At 40.5% G+C, this 20978-nt stretch overlaps 1 protein-coding gene across 2 annotated transcripts in view; it reads right to left on the reverse strand.

The window, feature by feature from the left end:
• Positions 1-20978, reverse strand: part of wdr20a (WD repeat domain 20a) — a 60933-nt gene that overhangs the window by 23085 nt on the left and 16870 nt on the right. For both annotated transcript variants that reach the window (XM_078562363.1, XM_078562362.1), the window contains exon 2: positions 902-1084. In XM_078562363.1, coding sequence (XP_078418489.1) covers positions 902-1084 — 183 coding nt within the window. The remainder of the gene's footprint in view (positions 1-901; positions 1085-20978) is intronic.

Raw genomic sequence — 20978 nt, forward strand, 5'->3', positions numbered from 1 at the left:
TTGGCTTAGGAGGGGTACAGCATGATATGCCAAAATGAGACCATCTTATGATTGAACATGCAAATCACCTTTTTGCAGCAAGAAGTAAATTTTAAGAAAAGCTCACAAAATCATCCAATTAAACCCCAGTGGGTTATTGAAGAAATATTGGGGAGTAGAGAGATTTTTTAGTCTTGAAACATCTGTGACATTGAGATGCTGCTGACGTAGGAGCAAGAGAACAGAGGCAGTGTATGTGATAAAGGGATAATGTTGACCTCAAGATGACTACAAACATACTGTTAAAAAGTATGGTGTCTTGTGACTTCAGTCTTTGAATAATAGTCTAATTTAATTTGGATAAATAAAACTATTACCAATTTGCTTGATAGGAAATTAAATGTTCTCAACAAACATAACAGGGCTTAACAACAGTCTCATATTAACTGCATAATTTCAGTAACATATAATTACTCTCAACTTTTTATCCTTTGCTAATGAACACCCATCATTCAGTAAGTTTCTTATACTGATATTTCATTTATATTTGATATTAGTCCACATTAACTTTTAGCTGCCATTCTTTAGCTTTTGAACACTATCTCAAGGAAGCCACATTAAGTTACCCACAGACAATAATGGAAAAAGTTAATTTATTTTCAGATATCTTTATGCAAGGTGGAATAGTAGAGTTGTATTGTCATCATGATGTCAGAAAATTGTAAAAGGGACTTTGATTTTGCAGTCCTACCTTTTGAGAACCACATTTACCCCTGCAGTATGAGATTGTTTCTGAACGCAGGAGAATGATCAGTTTATGATTGCCAAAAGTGAACATGGATAGTAAAAATAAGTGCAAATGAAGGTTGACCAACTACTGCTGCACAATGACAAGATTAAATCCTCATCATGTGATACTTACTTCCTCATTAAATAACTTGCTAGTTTCTTTCTTTACAGGGTCTATAAGTTGAACCTGTCCTGCAGAGAAGCCCACAAGTAGGGAGACACTTTCTGCTGTAGCTGTCAGATGGTTGAAGTCATGGCAGGTGGGCTGTGTTCCTTTGTATATCCGCTTGTCTATAGGTTTACTTAAATCTGCAGCCTAAGGAAGAAAAAAGCACATTTATCATATTTTTATTCGTCACTCAGGTATAATCAGACTTTAATTTATAAATTTTATAAATTTCCAACAGTTTGAAAGACATTTTGCCTACTTCCAATTGCATCTCTAGTATTTCCAGCATTTTCTGTTTTGAATTAAAATTCCCTAACTCATACATGCTCCTAAGTAACAATTTTGTGATCAAAAGCTGAAATGCAGTAACTAATGACAATCAAAGGGCTTGTGAGGAAGTTGAGGGGGTGGCCAGAGGGATAGTGGTGTGGAAAAGAGGAAAAATAAATTTAAATTGTTATACAATTATTCTCTATAGGAATTTATAAAAGTGATTTCACACAGCACACTAACTTTAAGATTGTTTAAATTTTATGGACCTTGGCTATTTTTTTTTTCCCTCAAAACAAGTAATTTGGAACCAAACCATATTGCCTTGTACTACAAATAAACAACATAAAAGTAGCTTACATTTTCAATATAGCTGCTTCATTTAAAAAAGGCCCAGGAACAAACAGAAACTTTAGTTTCTCTGGATGAAGGGAGTTTAGTGGCACAGTACCTAGAATACTGAAGTTTGTCTCAAGTATCTGTGCCCTATGGAAAGGTTCAGAAATAGTCCACACAAACTTTTTTTTTAAAAAGAGGATTCTAACAAATTAAAATTAGGCCAGCTATTTAGTCAAACTATGCTGAATGTCTATCTCCTCAATATCAAGACAGACTTGCGATGAAAGATATATTGTCTTTTATAGAACAAAGTTACACAAAAATTAAGCTGACATATTAAAATAAACATCAGTTTGAATTTTACTTTATTGTATTTTCCTTCTCCCTTTCATTATTTTTAATTTTTACTTCAAATTACCATCATATGCAGCCAGCCTGCAAATTCTCTTCCTGTATTACTGAATTTCCACTGCTGAAAAGTTTGACATTGCCTTCAAAAAACAGGAAATGCTATCATAAAGCTGCTGTACAAAGTGAAGAGCCAGTTTAAAGAAGTGGTTATACAAGTCTTTTTAAATTATTTATAACGATCCTGCTGCAAAACAGCTATAAAAGCATCAGACTTTTAAGTTAAGATGCTGATAAAATGAATGTCTATTTTCTCGAAATAAGTAATCCAGGAATATTATGGTTAGCAGATTGAAACAAATCTCCTTCACGACCATGTTAATAGAACACATGCTTCTCAAAAATTAACTGATCCAGATCTTATCAAAGATAAATACTTTGATATCATGCAGCAAATATCCATGTAAAGATATTGAAGCACTTACTAAGTACTTACACATTAAAATACTTTGTACATTCTCTGGAATAAAAAGAATCAATTTTAATCATTAAAAGAATGCCAGCCGAACAGCTCCAGTGGTTGGGCAGTAAACTGCAAGACAATTCAGGTCCAAATAACCTTGGCCACCATCAGGCAAGTTTTGTTGATACTCAGTGATGAATGCTAGGTATGCTGGCTGCATAGAGGCATTTTGCTCCACTTTCACATCAAAAGAAATATAAACCAGTTCCACCATGCTGAAGAAAATCTGTTCAAATCCTGAAACCAGTAGTGACAGCAACACTGGAGCAGTGTAGGATCCTCATCATCTCATCCTAACTAAAAAAGAAACTCATCAAATGTAGCAGTGGAGACTAAAGGGAAGGAATATCCATTTTACCTGAACTCACATGCTATTTAATCCAAGGGGTAAACTAAAGACTTTGGGTGAAGGTAAAACCTATTCACTTCTGTAGAGTGGCAACTAGGTTTAGTAATTTTTCCTTGCATATCTGGCATCAGGCAACATGAATGGCATAACAAAAGTCTTTCCCAGTTCAGAAAGAAGGTTTCTAGGGTTTTCTATTTAAGCCCATTTGTGCTATCTTCCCCCACATCTAAATATTACAGTGCCTATCACAATAAGCCTCTGTTTTCCAGTAGCAAAGAAATTCCTTAACTTACTGATTTAGGATAGTTAGGATTTTTTTTTAATATACACATCAACAAATAGGACTGCCTGGCAGAAACAATGAATAAAAAGCCAGAAGTTACCACAAAAAATTGATATAGTAGTCTAGCTGGTGGATATCAAATGGGCTAAAGGGCAATTTCCATTGAAACCTATTTTGTTACCTTGCTGCAGTTTCAAATAGAACAGACAATAAACTGATCTGTGACCTGATTACAAAACTGAGTTTGGAATTTGTGACGGAAAATGTGGAGATACACATTATAAAGATGAGAGATATTTAAATGTTGGTCTTAAGGGGATTTTAACTATTATGTTAAGGCTGCACCTTGTTTCACAAATGTATTGGCAAGCTTTTCAAATTTGTAAAATCATTTCAGTTCTGTCATTTTGACAAGCTAGTGAAGATGATGGCTGGAAAGCTGATAGAACAGCAGGAAATCACAAGACAAATGGTCACAGACCTGAAATGTTAACTCTTTCTCTCTCCACAGATGTTGCCAGACCTGCTGAATATTTCCAGGATTTTCTGTTTGTATTTCAGGAAACCCAGAAATGCATTAACAATCATGAACTGTTTCTTGTGCTCACTCTTTGATAGGTTTAAGAAAACCTAAGTTTGACCGAACGTTGCCTGTCGATTGCTTTATATTATGTGCATCATGCAAAGGCACAACATATAAAAAGTGAATGTGTGGATGCAGGGGAGGCATGACCCCCTTCCCAGTGGCTCTATATATGGCATCATCTACATCTCTATATGATACACTACTTGCATGCAATCCAGAAATCAAAACTCAGCACTGCTTTCATGGCAAGTGAGCATAAAACAGGCAAGGGATGCTGCTTCCATAACTATGGTTGTCCAGGCTGGGAAGAGTTTAACATTCTACTGTACACCAGGGTGTAAATTTCAGCTGAAAGTAGATCCACTGCGGCACATAGTATACAATATGACCCTAGACAAATTCCAGAAAGGCTAGGTTGTTACAATTCATTAACTGGTGGTATGACACAGCCGATGGTAAAGGCTGAGTTGTTCAAATCCCAGAGGGAAACTTGAAACAACTGTCATAACCCATTTTTGCAATTTGTATGTTTCGAGATGCAAGCTTTGAATTCAGTAGTAATAAGACCAGAGTTTCAAGAGATTTTTTTATAAAACTAAATTAAACAATTATTAAGACAAGAAAGATTGTAAGCACATACATATGTCTACAAAATTACTACCGCTATAACTACAAAAATTCTCCAATTAATTTGACTCTCAGTTACATCTCCATTAAAGCAACAGTAAAACACACAGATTTAATCAGGCTCCTGGCAAAGCACACCCTGGACAGTTGAATTCAAAATGAGTTTCTTTCAGCTCTGGGTCCTTGCAGACAACAGCTTGAGGCTTACAGGCTGGAGGCTTTAGATCTTAGAATCCCTCTTCCTTTTACCAACAACCTTCTCTTCCTTTATACATATTTTCCTCTTTGAATGCAAATTCTCATTGTATCACTAGGTTTTTTGAACTTTACCTCTTCTAGCAATAAAACTCTTTCATAACACCAATTTTATTAGTAAGCTTTGGAAAAAGTAAACACATTGGCTTCTTCAGGCTAGGTGTGGTATCTCACCCATTCTTTTGAATTGTTTCTTTAAAAATGCAAATTTCTCCCTTTATACTTCACTTTGTAATTTACCTAATTAACATATCAAACCTACTTCTCTTCTATACATCAAAGTCTCTAGACCAGCTGGCTTTAATCTAATTAAGACACACACACACACACAAACACACGGATACCACTAGAACTCCATTTTAAAATAATTTCCAATAACATTATAGACATCATTACATCTTCTTGACACTGGCTGGATATAGAAATAAAAAAATTAAATATATAAACTGGCACCTCAAATTTAAGTTATTAGAATAATTTACATGCAAATCTAAACACCTAAAAAACTCACGAGAATACACTCCATCAAAAGCATTTTAAATTAGACATGTCTTCTGTGACAAAAGTATAATAATTTTCATAATATTTTTCTGGTTTATTGTGAAGTAGGTTTATGGGGGTAAGTATAGGTGGTTCTGTGTGATTTAATTACATTTGGAGTTAAGTAGACTACAAGCTTGAAATCATCAAAAGAAGCTAGGTGTAAAAATGTACTTGACACATTAATGAGTAAACATGAATAGTATGTAAGGTGTGAAGGGAATTTGCATTTTTAGATAAATGAAGGGATTGTTGGGTTTCAAAAGGATGTTAGTCTATTTACAACTAGCCAGATAAGCAAGACTAAGGAGTGTGTTTATTTTTTTCCAAAGGTTACTGACAATATTGGCAACACGAACGTTTTTATATTGAGGAAAAGAGTTTCAAAGGCATATGCAACAATAGAATTTATCTATAAAAAAGAGAAACATATATAAAGGAGAATGAAAGGCTATGTGGAGAAGGTCATGTAAGATCCAACAGGAGTGTGGGAAACAGCCTTCAAGAAGCCCCCAGCCATTTGTGCATAAGTCTGCTTTGTAAAGTAACTGAAGGTGGGGAAGCCATTTGGAATTCCACTGTCAAGTGGGTAGTGTGTTAACTTGCTGATTTCATTTTAAATCTAAAATCTACTTTGGACTGTTGCCTAAAAGGGGGTGTATAACTGGGAATCAGGTCAGTTAGGAATTTTAGGATTGTTGCAGTAAAAAGTAATTGTAGTCATATTGCTATAAAATATGCTTGAAATCTTTTATTTTGTTAATAAATATTTTAATCTAATTTTTAAGAATCTCTAAAGGTCTTGGTGGACTCATTATTTCTGAATTCAATACACACATCTTCTCATAATAAACATAAATTGTAAAGCCATTGTGATTGCATCAAGTTTCCCTTGTGGATTTGGTCCATTTGGCACATATCATCTGCCATGTTTAACGCTTCGAAGAAGATTACAGAATCAAACTCTAATGTTCCTTTACATATATTCGATATGTTGTATAAGCAGAGGAAAATAACATGCAGAATAAAAAAATCGTAAAATTGCTAGGTGTGGTGCATGCCAGAGTTTACTTTCTGTTTTTAAAATGATCATTTGGACATGTAGAGCAGTTAGCCATTGAACTACATAAAATGTCTGCCATATATTAACTGGAGCTAGCACAGTGCACTTAAGAAAGATTGATTACTGAAGGAGACAGTTGAGGCGCAATGGCAATAATCCACAAAGGAACACTATAAACATGGGGCTTTGCACTCAAAATTTAATGTCAGTAGTCACTCCTGTTCTTGTTTTATTGTCCAATGTCTAGTTAAACAATAGGTTTAGAAATTTTGGGTCTTCCATAGATAGTCTCTTGACTTAAACAGGACTGATCAATCCCATAAGAGGAGTCTACAACTTATACACCAAACATAAGTTGGACTGCCCAATATCTACTTATACATAGCATTAATCTGGGTAAGGGAGGGTGCGTAATAATGTGCACCTTTCCTTGTCACATGCTATTGTGTGCTTCTCTGATATTTTAGTAGATGAGCTGATTACCACTTTCAAATGGGTTGGAGATGAATAAATAGTCTATTTTACAGTCAGAAAGTGAACAGTTGTAAAATAAATTCAATTTTTCCAACTTAGCCTTAGGCCCTCCTTATAAACAAGAAAAATATGAACCACATCAACTACACCATCCTGGTTAGTAGGATAGATATGCTCACTCCCTCACTAAGACCACCTACTTCCAACTCTGCAACATCGCCTGTTGCTACCCCTGCCTCAGCTCATCTGCTACCGAAAAGCTCATCCATGCCTCTGTGACCTCTAAGATTCATGATTACAATGCTCACCTGGCTGGCCTCCAAACTTCCATCTTACGTAGACTTGAACTCATCCAAAACTCTGCTCCTAATTTGCACCAAGACCCATTCACTCATCATTTCAGTATTCACTGACTTGCTTTGACCCATCTTGATTTTGAAATGCTCATCCTCATTTTCAGTTCCCTTTATGGCCCCACCTGTCCTTGTCTCTGTAACCTCCTTCAGCCCTAAAACCCTCAGATCTCTGCACCCCTCCACTTCCGGCCGCTTGCGTAGCTCAGATTTTAATCACATCCCTTTGGTAAACATGCCTTCAGCTGCCTAGGGCCTAGGCAGTGGAATTCCCTCCATAAATCTCTGCCGCTGTCTCCTCCTTCAAGACCTTCCTTAAAACCTCTCTGACCAAGCTTTTGAACGCATGTCCTAATGGCCCATAACTTCCAATCTCCGGAGGGTCATAGCTAGGAGGTAATCCAGAAGATGCGCTAGGGGACATCCCTGGAAGTCCCTGCGCAAGGGACCCAGGAAGCTCAAACTTCCAATGGGCAATTACCCCAATGGGAACCATTCGATACTCCGATTTTAATTGGAGACTTTGGATGGTTCCGATTGCCTTAGCAGAATGGTTGGCAAGGAAATGTTTGAATTAAAACCACCTCTAATTCATGGGTTACTATTGTACTAACAACACCACCCCCTCAATTGGAACTCCCGACTACCCGCCCGAACCCCCCTCCCCGTGCTACCCTCCCAAAGACGAACACCCCCCCTCCCCCCCAAGCCCCGAACCCTAACCCCCAACTACCCTCCCGAACCCCCACCCCCGGCTACCCTCCCGAACCCCCGCCCCCCTCCCAAACCCCCCAACGAAAGAAACTAAAACTTCTTTTCTGTACCATGTGATTTGTAAGGGAGGATTTTAACATTCTACAAAGTTGCTTTAATTTAAAAGAAAAACTTTAACATAAGTCAAATCCACATCCTTTCTCTGGGAAAAGATTGAAGTTCTCAAATCTCAACAGATAGCAAGACCCAGGAATCATACTTCTGGTGAGTTTAAGTGGAAATTAATGGGAAAAACACTTTTCAAAATTGCCACAATTTGCGCTATGTGCAGATCTACAGTAATCCAGGATATTTAACAGGATCCAGAATGGAAGCATCATCTGGGAGTCAGATTCTTCCCACTCAGTTCCAGATAATCCCACAAGCCTATTCTTCAATGAGTACGGTGGTCCTTGGTAGAGAAACTCAGCAGGAAAACTGCTAATGCTCTGTGCCGATAAGTTGTGTTATAGCGGTTCCCCTGTATGTATGTATGTGTATATTTATGATTCTTGGTAACTTATATTTAAGCTCTCTGGACTTAGGTAATTGATTATACCCTTAGGAGGGGCATGTTTGTATTCCATATTGGACAAATAGAAACTCCGCCTGTGTGGATTTTTCAGTAGCTTAGTTTGGAAACTCATAAGTATGGTCAAGAGCCCTCAACCATGATTAAGTGGAATCCTCAGTGGAGGAAAAAAGAAGAAATATTGGAAGCATTTGTATCAAAGATGGTATCGGCGGAACAGATGCATTGATTATAAAGTGCAAACTGATAGCTGCAGATCAACTGCCATTCACCTCATCTCTAAGGTCAAGAATATTCAAACTACATCAAAACATTAACTGTAGTCTATTTAATCGATGTAAAAGATCAAATATCTTAAAACATGGGAGACAGAGGTAAAACACAGTGATTGCCACAGGATGGGTTTCCATCTGGAGTTTTACAAAATAAAGGCATATTGATGTTATTCTTTTCATGTTCAGGAATCACAGCAAGTACAAATTAATAGCTTCCTGCCAGCAGCAAAATCACTATTTAATCAGTTTGCTATTGTGAAGATTTAAATTGCTGTAATCAGTCCTAACTTTTTGTAAGTAATAGTGCGGGTATATTTCGATCCATCTGCGGCCTGTCCTACATCAGCAAAGTATGTGCATAGCAGTAAGCCTGCCATTATAGCTGATCCTAAGATATCAGATGTAGACAGAATTGGTTGGATTAATACTGCAGTTATTTAGAAATCTTAAATAGTAACTTAAAAGGTTGGATTAAATTATGGCAAAATGTAATACTTATGTACAAAATAAATTACATACATTATACAGAGGAAAATTGCAATGCAACACAAAGCATTAATAAACTTACAGAATGGAAGTGTAAATGGCAAATGAACTTCAATCTATACAAGCCAGGATTTGTGCATTTTGCTCAGAGGAATTAGAAGACACCTACTTCTTGGAAAATAAAGGTCTAAATGAGGTAGACGAGCAACGGGACCTCGGGATACATATTCACAAATCATCACAATGCAATGTAGGTTAATAAGGCCATACAAAGCACAAGGGTCCATCTCCAAAGCAATAGAACTGAAAAGCAGAGAAGTTATGCTAGGCACTGTGGACAGTTCTGATCTTCATGTCACAAAAAGGTTCTAGAGCAGCTTGTCCAACTCGCGGCCCATCGGCCACATCCGGCCCCTGAAGCCCCTCTATGCAGCCCCCTGAGCCAGTTTTCAAAATGCCACTCAAACTGGCAAGTTGGAGTGGAGAGTTCTGCAAGGAGCTGCTCCTCCAATCACAGGTCACTCCTCTCCTGCATTTGCTGCTGATGGGCTCATTAGTGATGGAGGAGCACCGAACACCAGCAGCAGTGAGAAAGAACGAGAGGGATAGATATGTGCTGGGGACCCTGGGGAAGAGGGGCTAGCTGCCAGGGAGGAGGGGCTGGCTGCCAGACTTGCAACAGCATAGCTTGCATATATATTTGCAACTACTACATATTTGTATTTGCTGGCATGCCACATTTGAGTCTATAACGAATACTTATGCCAACTGCAGAAGTTTGGGAGGTGTAATGGGTTAGCAAAGTCTTTTTAATTTTGCAACCAGGGCTCAACGACAGACTGATGGTATGCCATCACCTCCCACTCTTTCCTATCAGAGCCAAGAGGGAGTGTACTTCTGAAGTTAGTATAATATATTTCCAGGTATTTTTGTTTTTGAAAAGGAATTTCACTCTACAGTCAGCTCTTATTGGATCAGGCACAGGAATGCTTTACATAGTATCAAGTGCCCCAAGTATAAAAAGGCTCAATTTCCTAGTATTAACCTCTCATATCTTAATAAATGACTTTCCTGTTAAAATCTATAACCTATAACTCTCTATTGGAATGCAAATATAGAATCATGAATTCTCTAGAGCAATTACTAAGGGAGCAGCCTAATTAAGAGAACTAAATGGCATCATAAAGAAAGACAAAGTTCAAGATGTTAGCAAGTCATTTGAACAAAGGCCAAACTCAAGAATAGTAGGTGCAAATGAATAGAGTTGGCAGACTCCTACTTTTTAAAAAAAAGTTTGAGATAGTGACTTCACACAGATATTATTCTGCAAAACATTTAGAGCCATTTGCATTAATGGTCCACTATGGATTTGAACCTATACATTGACCGTTCTCTTTGAATTACAGCTAGGAAGAAGTCAAGTTAATCAAACGTTTCAATTATACCCTCAGGATATAATAACACATGTAACTTACTACTGACAATAATTTTTTTAGTTGTGTACCTGCTTGATAAGCTATGGACAATACTCAAACTAAACAATAAATTCTTCTAATTACCGTAGCACTACAGGTAGCCTGAAATCAGGCATTTGTGTCGAAAGAAACGTATGGAATCTCGTGGTTGTTTGAGAACTGCTTCTCAAAAAATCTAAAATCATATTTAATCATACTGCAGCTATCAGTGTTGTGAAACATAATTAAAACATACAGCCTGACATACAATTCAGTCATATTTAGACAAAATCAATTTAAACATAACAAAGGATTTTGCCTTCGAGAGACTGCTAGTTATATGGCAGGACATTTTTTGTCTTTTCTTGATAAGGAGGCAGAAGAGAGTTGGAGATAGAGTAGCAAAGAATGGAAATCTGAAACATGAACAGAAAATGGCAGAAACATTGAGCAGATCAGCCAACATCTGGAGAGAAAAGCGAAGTTAATGTAGATGTAGTCCCTTCATTGTCTTGTGCTTACAATAAGCCACGTTTACAAGAAACTTCAAAAAATAAGTTTTCATGATAAAACAGGAGGATGCTGAGCCTTTCTGCACCAAGGTAGACCACTTACTTACACCAGTAATATGTGGTTAAAAGTGCATTTACCCTTTACAAATTCCTGGTTGGCTAGTTATTTGCAAAACTTCATTGTCAATGGTTAAAGGCACAAATACCTATAACAGGGCAAAGGATGATGGCTATTACTTGTATAAATACAAATTGTGTCACTGCATGTAAATTTGCAGTTCATGATATTGATACCTAATTTATTTCATGGTTGGTTGAGAAGTACATGAGGTTAGTGAGAACATCAGGCCACTGAAATTTTCAATGTATTCTAGATACTTGTAAATTTGCCATTTGAAAGAGCTGTGAAAATAACACAAGAAAAGAGAATTGCTGTTTTTTAGTAATAACCTTACAAACTGTGGCCCAAGCTATATAACGTACGAACATATGAATTAGGAGGAGTAGGCCATTCGGTCCCTCGAGCTTGCTCTGCCATTCAATATCATGGCTGATCTGATTGTGGCCTCAAATCTACATTCTGCCTACCCCCAATAACCTTCGACTCCCTTGTTAGTCAAGAATCTATCTACCTCGGCCTTAAAAATATTCATTGACCCTGCCGATTCCTCTCTGGGGAAGAATTCCAAAGAATCATGACCCTCAGAGAAAAAATTTCTTCTCATCTCCGTCTTAAATGGGAGACCTCTTATTTTGAAACTGTATTCCCTAGTTCTAGTCTCTGCCAGAAGAGCATCCACCTTGTCAAGTCCCCTCAGGATCTTAGATAACATTAGTGATTTAACTTCAAAAAATAATCAAATGGCTGTAGAGTTCTTTGGGATATCATTAGGACATAATAAGGCATTGTACAAATAAAAGTCTTTTCTTTCATGCCAATTTCTAACCCTAAACAGTATGAGTTCAGGTGAGATGCAGAATGAAAAATCCCTAAATTGTGAAAATCTGTCCTTTAGGACAGCATTGTACAATATAGGGACAATGGAAATACTGGTGGTATAAGTACCTAAGCAAGAATTTTTCCAATTTCCAATATATATCATCTGCTTTTGGACACTAAAGAGGCTTGGCAGCAACAATTTCAAATGGGAATGATGATAAGAATCACCATAAACAAAATTAGGCTCTTTGGTCAGAAGTATTAATTTTGGCAGCAAGATACTCATATCATTGTGTAGAGAACTAGACAATGCAAAAATTATTCATAGCACATAGATTGCTCTTAAGGCAAATTAATCAAGCATAAAATGAAATCTTGAAAAATTATGCTGCGCTTTGAATAATGCCAAGATGACAAAAAATAATATTTCCATAAAGACAACTAAAATGCTTTAATTTTTAGTTTTTAATAAATCTTTTAATAAACTGAGATGTACCAATATAGAAAATAAAATCTTTGCACTGGTGCAACTTTTTTTTTATTCTTTTGTGGGATGTGAGCATCACTGGCAAGGCCATCATTTGTTGCACATTCCTAATTGCCCACGGGAAGGTGGTGGTGAGCCGGCTTCTTGAACTGCTGTAGTCCATGTGGTGTAGGTACACGCACAATCCTAGGAAGAGAGTTCCAGGTATTTGACCCAGCAACAGTGATGGAATGGTGACACAGTTCCAAGTGAGAATGTTGTGTAACTTGGAGGGAAACTTGCAGGTGGTGCTGTTCCCATGCTGCACCCTTGTCCTTGGTAGAGGTTGGATTTGGACGGTGCTGTCAAAGCAGGCTTAGTGAGATGCCGCAGTGCATCTTGTACATACTACTGTCACTGCGCATCAGTGGTGGAGGGAATGAATGTTTAAGGTAGATGGTTGGGGTGCAGATTAAGCAGGCTGCTTTGATCTGAATAATGTTGAGCTTCTAAGTGTTGTTGGCGCTGTACTTATTCAGGCAAGTAGAGACTATTCCATCACACTCCTGACATGTGCCTTGTAGATGGCGGACAGGCTTTGGGGAGTCAGGAGGTGAGTTACTCGCTGCAGAATTCCCAGTCTCTGACCTGCTCTTGTAGCCACAGTATTTTTAAATGGCTGGTCCAGTTAAATTTTTGATCAATAGTAACCCCAGGATGCTGATGGTAATACAGTTGAATGTCATAGGGAGATGGTTTGATTCTTTGTTGTTGGGGATGGTTATTGCCTGGGATTTATGTTGCAAATGTTACTTGCCACTTATCAGCTCAAGCCTAAATGTTGTCTTGGTCTTGATGCATACAGACACCAGACTGCTTCAGTGTCTGAGAAGTCATGAATGGTGCTGAACAGTGCGCAATCATCAGCAAACATTCCCACTTCAGACCTTATGACTGAGGGAAGGCCATTGATGAAGCAGCTAAAGATGGATGGGTCTTTGATACTACCCTGGGGAACTCCTGCAGCAGTGTCCTGAAGCTGAGATGATTGGCCTCCACCAATCACAACCACCTTCCTTTGCACTAGGCATGATTCCAAGCAGTGGAAAGTTTCCTCCATCGCCACCCCCCACCTCTCCCAATTCCTACTGAGTTCAATTTTGCCAAAGCTCCTTGACCCTACACTCAGTTAAACATTGCCTTGATGGCAAGGGCTGTCACTCGCACCTCATCTCTAGAATTCATTGTTCATGTTTGGACCAAGGTCGTAGTAAGGTCCAAAGTGGCACTTGATAGCATTGTCAATGACATCTACCAGCACGTTGCCAATGAGCCAGAATAGACTGATGGTATAGTAATTGGTGGATTGGATTGTCCTGTTTTTTTGTGGACAGGGCATATCTTGGTAATTTTCCACATTGTCAGATAGATACCAGTGTTGTAGCTCTACTTGACTAGCTTGGCCAGGGGCATGGCTAGGTCTAGAGCACAAATCTTCACTACTACTGCTGGGATGTTGTCAGGGTGCATAGCCTTTTGCTGTGCCCAGTACTTTAGCCATTTCTTGATGATATGTGGAGCGAGTCGAATTGGCTAAAGAGTGGCAAGCGGTGATGGGACCTCAGGAGGAAGCAGAGATTGATTACCCTCTCGGCACTTCTGGCTGAAGATGGTTGCAACTGCAACCTTCTCTTTTGCACTGACACGCTCCCCCCCATCGGTGAGGATGGGAATATTTGTGGAGCCTCCTCCTCTGGTTAGTTATTTAATTGTCCACCACCATTCACAACTGGATGTGGCAGGAGTGTAGAGCTTTGATCTAATCCGTTTGTTGCAAGATCACTTAGCTCTATCTCATACTGCTTCTGCTATTTCGTATTCATGTAGCTTCACCAGGTTGGCATTCACCTTTAGGTATACTTAGTACTGCTCCTGACAAGCTCTCCTGCACTCCTCACTGAACCAGGGTTGGTCCCCTGACTTGATGGTAGAGTGGGGGATATGCTGCACCATGAAGTTATAGATTGTGGTTGAAAACAGTTATGTTGCTGCTGATGGCCCACAGCACCTCATGGTTGCCTAGGTTTGAGGTGCTAGATCTGTTCTGAATTTGTCCCATTTAGCAAGCAACATGATGCAAGGTATCCTCAATGAAAAGACAGGACTTTGTCTCCATAAGCACTGTGTAGTGGTCACTTCTACCAACACTGCCATGGGCAGATGCATCTGCATCAGGTAGGTCGCAAGGTGAATTAGGTTTTTCCCTCCTGTTTCCTTCCTCACCACCTATTGCAGGCCCAGTCTGGTAAATATGTCCTTCAAGACTCAGCCAACTCAGTCAATAGCGGTGCTATAAAGCCACTGTGTGGACACTGAAGTCCCCCACGCACAGCACATTCTGTGCCCTTGCTGGTCTCAGTGCTCCTTCCGAATAGTGTCCAACATGGAGGAGTATTGATTCATAAGTTGAGGATGGGCAGTAAGTGGTAACCAGGAGAAGATTTCCTTGTCCATATCTGGCCTGATGCCATGAGGTTTCATCCACTTTGGTAGGAAAAACAGGATGGCAGAGTATTATTTAAGTGATGAGAGATTGGGAAATGTTGATGCACAAAGGGACCTGGGTGTCCTTGTACACCAATCACTGAAAGCAAGCATGCAGGTACAGCAAACAGTTAAGGCGGCAAATGGTATGTTGGCCTTCATTGTGAGGGGACAGGAGTACAGGAGCAAGGATGTCCTACTGCAATTATATAGGGCCTTGGTGAGACCACACTTGGAGTAGTGTGTGCAATTTTGGTCTCCTTACCTAAAAAAAGATATGCTTGTCATAGAGGGAGTGCAGTGAAGGTTCACCAGACTGATTCCTGGGATTGCAGGTTTGTCATATGAGGAGAAATTGAACCAACTAGGCCTGTATTCGCTGGAGTTTAGAAGAATGAGAGGGGATCTAATTGAAACGTATAAAATTCTGACAGGGCTGGACAGACTGGATGCAGGGATGATGTTTCTTCTGGCTAGAGGGTGTAGAACAAGGGGTTTCAATCTCAGGATACGGGGTGGGCCATTTAGGACTGAGATGAGGAGAAACTTCTTCAGAGAGTGATGAACCTGTGGAATTCTCTACCACAGAGGGCTGTGGAGGCCAAGTCTCTGAATATATTTAAGAAGGAAATAGATAGATTTATAGACTCTAACGGCATCAAGGAGTATGGGGAGAGAGCAGGAGTATGGCGTTGAGATAGAGGATCAGCAATGATCATAATGAATGGTGGAGCAGGCTCGAAGGGCAAATTACCTACTCCTGCTTCTATTTTATGTTTCTATGGATACTGTGTCTATCTTGACAACTCCCAGGGCATCTCTCTTCTGACTGTATACCACTGCACCATCACCACAGGTGGGTCCACCCTGTCAGTGAGACGAGCCATACCCAGGAATGATGATGGAGGAATCAGAGACATTGGCTGTAACTTATAATTTGTATGACTAGGTCAGGCTGTTGCTTGACTAGTCTGTGGGATAGTTCTTCTAATTTTGGTACAAGCCCACAGATGTCAGTAAAGAGGACTTTGCATAGTTAACTGGGCAGGATGTGCCATTGTTGTTTCCAGTACCCAAGTTGATGCCAGTGGTCCAACCAGTTAATTCTCGTCAACTTTTCTGTAGCAGTTTGGTACCCCTGAGTGGCTTGCTAGGTCATTTCAGAGGGCTGTTAAGAGGCAGTGCTGTGGGAATGGAGAAACATGTATGCCAAACCATCTAAGGCCCGCAGACTTCCTTTCCTAAAGGACATTGGATTAAGTTGACCTAAGATTAAGTTGTGAAATAAAGGTATTACTTTATGGATTACTTGCATATGATAATTTACAGTGGCAGAACAACAGTCTACACTTTCTTTGTTCTACTCAATTTCTAAAATTTACCTTTCATATTGCTACTAAATAAAGTCAGTATGCAGATACAGTAATGAAATCCTAACCAAATTTTAGCTGTGTCCTAATTCACACAAAGTCCCATTCTCCCATCACTCCTGTGCTCACTGACCTACAATGGCTCTTGATTAAGCAACATCCCAATTTTAAAATGTTCATCCTTGTTTTCAAATCCCCCAATGGCCTCGGGCTTCCCTATCTCTATAAGATGTCTACACTCCTCTAATTCTGGCCTCTTGAGCATCCCTGATTTCAACTGGTTCACCATTAGTGGCCCTGCCTTCTGCTGCCAAGGCCATAAAGTCTGGAATTTCTTCCCTAGATCTCTGTGTCTCTACTTTATTTCCTCCTTTAAGATATTCCTAAAACCTACAAGGCTTTTGATCATCTGCTCCAATATCTCTTCTGTGGCTTGGTGTCAAATGTTGCTTACAATGCTCTTGAGAAGCACCTTGGGATGTTTTAAATTAAAGGATCTATATAAATAGAAATTGTTGTAAACGGATTACTGACTCCAATTCAAAACTACTTGATCCTTAACCAAAATAACAACTCTAAGGAAAAAAAGATGTTGATTTGCAGTGCTTTCTGAAAAGCTAAATATTAGCTTCCTCATATTATCCAATGAAATGGCAGCATTCAATGATCCAGTCCAAATATAAAAATAATTTATTAAACAGGTCCCAAGGCTAAAATTGAGGGGGTTAAATTGGAAAGCATCTATCTTATAAACTTTTCTTGCTTTTTAATATTAAGTTCCAAAAAGAATGTCAAGTATACTCATTTAGTTACTGCTATTTTGTTCTGAAACACTGATCTACAACACGAGCAAGCTTTTTGTTTGATACACTTAATACTTAAAAGTAGGACTTGCTTCTCCCTCACAATACAATTGTCATCTGCTTCATAATTGTATTTCTTTGCCTTGTTTAACAAGTAAATCTTCAGTTATTAACTCAGTTCCTTGTCACTGACATCCACGATAGATGTATTTTTGCAATGAATTTAAAGTATATACAAGGAAATTGCCTAGTCGTAGATGATCAATTAATGTTTCAGTATTAAATGTATTTCAAGCCTAAACCATGATCATGCTTGCGACCTCTTCAGTTCAATCACTCTACCTTGTCAGTTTTAAACTTCCCTCCTAAGGCTTTTAAATTTCTTCCTGTAAACATTCTTGAACTCACTTTTCCACATGTTTTCCCCAAATCGTATGACACGTACTTCGATAGTAAAAAAATATTCCATGAAAACACAAATGCCCGTTTAAGAAATTGCTGCTAAAGTTTTCATGACCTGGATTTTTCAGGGGCCTGACAATATTCCAGCAATAGTACTGAAGACTTGTGCCCTAGAACTTGCCATGCCCCTAGCCAAGCTGTTCCAGTACATCTACAACACTAACATCTATCTGGCTATGTGGAAAATTGCCCAGGTATGTCCTGTACACAAAAAGCAGGAGAAATCCAACCCAGCCAATTACCGCCCCATCAGTCTACTGTCCATCATCAGTAAAGCGATGGAAGGGGTCATCTACAGTGCTATCAAGTAGTACTTGCTTAACAATAACCCACCCACTGACGCCGAGTTTGGGTTCTGCCAGGGTGACTCAACTTCTGACCTCATTACAGCCTTGGTCCAAACATGGACAAAAGAGCGGAACTCCAGAGGTGAGGTCAGGGTAATTGCCCTTGACATCAAGGCAGCATTTGACCAAGTGTGGCATCAAGGACCCCTAGCAAAACTGGAATCAATGGGAATAGGGGGAAAACTCTCCACTGGTTGGAGTCATACCTAACACAAAGGAAGATGGTTGTGGTTGTTGGAGGTCAATCATCTCAGTTCCAGGGCATCACTGCAGGAGTTCCTCAGCGTAGTGTCCTGGGCCCAACCATCTTCAGCTGCTTCATCAATGGCCTTCCTTCCATCATAAGGTCAGAAGTGGAGATGTTCGTTGGTGATTGCACAATGTTGAGCACCATTCATGACTTCTCAGATGCTAAAGCAGTCCAAGTCCAAATGCATCAAGACCTGGACAATATCCAGGCTTCAGCTGACAAGTGGCAAGTAACATTCGTACCACACAAGTGCCAGGAAATGACCATCTCCAACAAGGGATAATCTAGCCATCGCCACTTGACATTCAATGGCATAAGCAGCACTGAATCCCCCACTATCAACATCCTGGGGGTTACCATTGACCAAAAACTGATCTGGACTAGCCATATAAATACTGTGGCTACAAAAGCAGGTCAGAGGCTAGGAATCCAGCAACGAGTAACCCACCTCCTGACTCCCCAAAGCCTGTCTACCATCTACAAGGTACAAGTCAACAGTGGGATGGAATACTCTCCACTTGCCTGGATGAGTGGAGCTCCAACAACACACAAGGTGATACCACCCAGGACGCAGCCCGCTTGATGGCACCCCTTCCACAAACATTCACTCGCTTCACTACCGATGAAGAGTGGCAGCAGTGTGTACCGTCTACGAGATCTACTACAGAAACTCACCAAGGCTCCTTAGGCAGCACTTTCCAAACCCACGACTGCTCCCATCTAGAAGGACAAGGACAGCAGATAGATGGGAACACCACCATCCAAGCCACTCACCATCCTGACTTGGAAATATATCGCTGTTCCTTCGCTGTCTTTTGGTCAAAATCCTAGAATGCCCTCCCTGACAGCACTGTGGGTGTACCTACAACCCAGGGACTGCAGCGGGTCAAGAAGGTAGCTCACCATGACCTGCTCAAGGACAATTGGGGATGGGCAATAAATGCTGGCCTAGCCAGCAACTCCCACATCCCATAAACGACTAAAAAAAACACGGGGTTTCACTTCCTGCCAACCGAGCAGTTGGCATTTCCGTGGATACTGGCTGCTCGACAGCCACTTAATGCTCCAGTGAGGGTTAATTAATGATCACTTGGGAGAAGTCCCACCTCAGAGAGCTGCCAACCAATCTGATTAGCCAGCAGCTCTCTAGTCCCAGCAGTGCCAGGAGTTGCAGTAGACAGGACTGGGACTGTAAGCAGTCTCCCAGAGTCTGTCCTGGGAGTCCAGGACCAAGTAAATATGGGGTTCTCCGGGCAGGGAAGGGAAGTGAGGCCTGCAGAGGGTGGGCAGAGGGGAGGTGAGGATGTTGGTGGAGAGGCTGGAGTGGGTGGTCGGGGTAGGGGGCAACCACAGGGGCCAAACCTTTTGGGAAGGGTGCCCAATGTTGAAAGCAAGCTGTTGATGGAGGCATCCCCATCCACCTGTCCAAGGCCTGAGATGGGTCACTTTTTGGGTTTCCATCCTGTCCCTGAACTCCCTCAAAATTGGGGCTGGATTTGAATGTTTTTCAGTCCGTTGTGGGGTTTTACTTGGAGCTGGTGTACTTGGTGACCGCCTTTGTCCCTTCCGACACGGCGTGCTTGGCCAGTTCCCCGGGCAGCAGCAGGCGCACGGCGGTCTGGATCTCCCAGGAGCTGATGGTGCTGCGCTTGTTGTAATGGGCCAGGCGGGAAGCCTCACCCACGATGCGCTCGAAAATATCGCTCACGAACGAGTTCATGATGCTCATGGCCTTGGAGGAGATGCCGGTGTCGGGGTGAACCTGCTTCATCACTTTGTAGATGTAGATGGCATAACTCTCCTTCCTCGACTTTCGCTGCTTTTTGTCGCCCTTCGCTACCGGTTTCTTTAAGGCTTTCTTGCCTCCCTTCTTGGGAGCTGGTTTCTTGGATGGGAGACAGCCGTTAAGTGGTCATTAATTGGCCACTTAAGGGCCTCGATTGGAGTAAGGGCAGTTGGGGGGGGGTCCAACCTAGGCCTTGCCCATCCCACCGCAAAGTTGATGAGAGGTCAGGCAGTGACAGCCCAGTGGGAAGGCCATCCGTAGAATTTTTACAGCCAGGCCCTGCCTACAAACCCACCAGCAGGAGAACATAAAACTCTATCCATGAAATAACTAGAATAGTGAACAAGGAAAATGAAAACTAAGCCAAGTGTTAAGCAGAAATCAAATTTAAAAATTGGAAAGGAACTGGGTGAGACAGTGGGTCAGAACATAGCGTATTCATCTCTGGGACCTGGGTTTGAATGTCAGCTGCAGGCATAACTTTCAAAAGTCTCATCCCACTGATTGTGAGCTTGCAACACAAAATTCCCCCTAATCAGGCACAAATTCACACTAAACTGTGAAACTCAGAAGTTACCAGGCAGAAAGTGAAACAAAACAAAAACAGAATTACCTGGAAAAACTCAGCAGGACAATCTATGCTAGTGCAATTCTGGGGTGTTCTTCTCAGTTTGAGGCTTTAATACTTTGCTGTAGCAGAGTAGCAGGAACCTTGGCTCAGTAACAGCAATGAGAAAGAGCTGCACCGTCAGAAATGCTATCTTTCAGATGAAATGTTAAACTGAGGGCCCATCTAACCCTCAGAATCTTTGACACTATTCGAAGAAGAGCAGGCCATATTCTCCTCAATTACTGGCCAATATTTGTCCTCAGCCAACATTGATAAAACAAATTATCTGGTCATTATATTGAGGCTGCTTGTAGGATCTTGCTGTGTACAAACTGGCTGCAGCATTTCCTTATCTTGCAACAGTGACTACACTTAAGTTGTAAAGTACTTTGAACTATCCAGAGGTCAGGAAATGACCTATATAAAAGCAAGCCTGATCCT

The sequence above is a fragment of the Cetorhinus maximus genome, chromosome 18 (genome assembly GCF_964194155.1).
Source record: "Cetorhinus maximus chromosome 18, sCetMax3.hap1.1, whole genome shotgun sequence".
In the NCBI taxonomy this organism is placed as follows: Eukaryota; Metazoa; Chordata; class Chondrichthyes; order Lamniformes; family Cetorhinidae; genus Cetorhinus; species Cetorhinus maximus.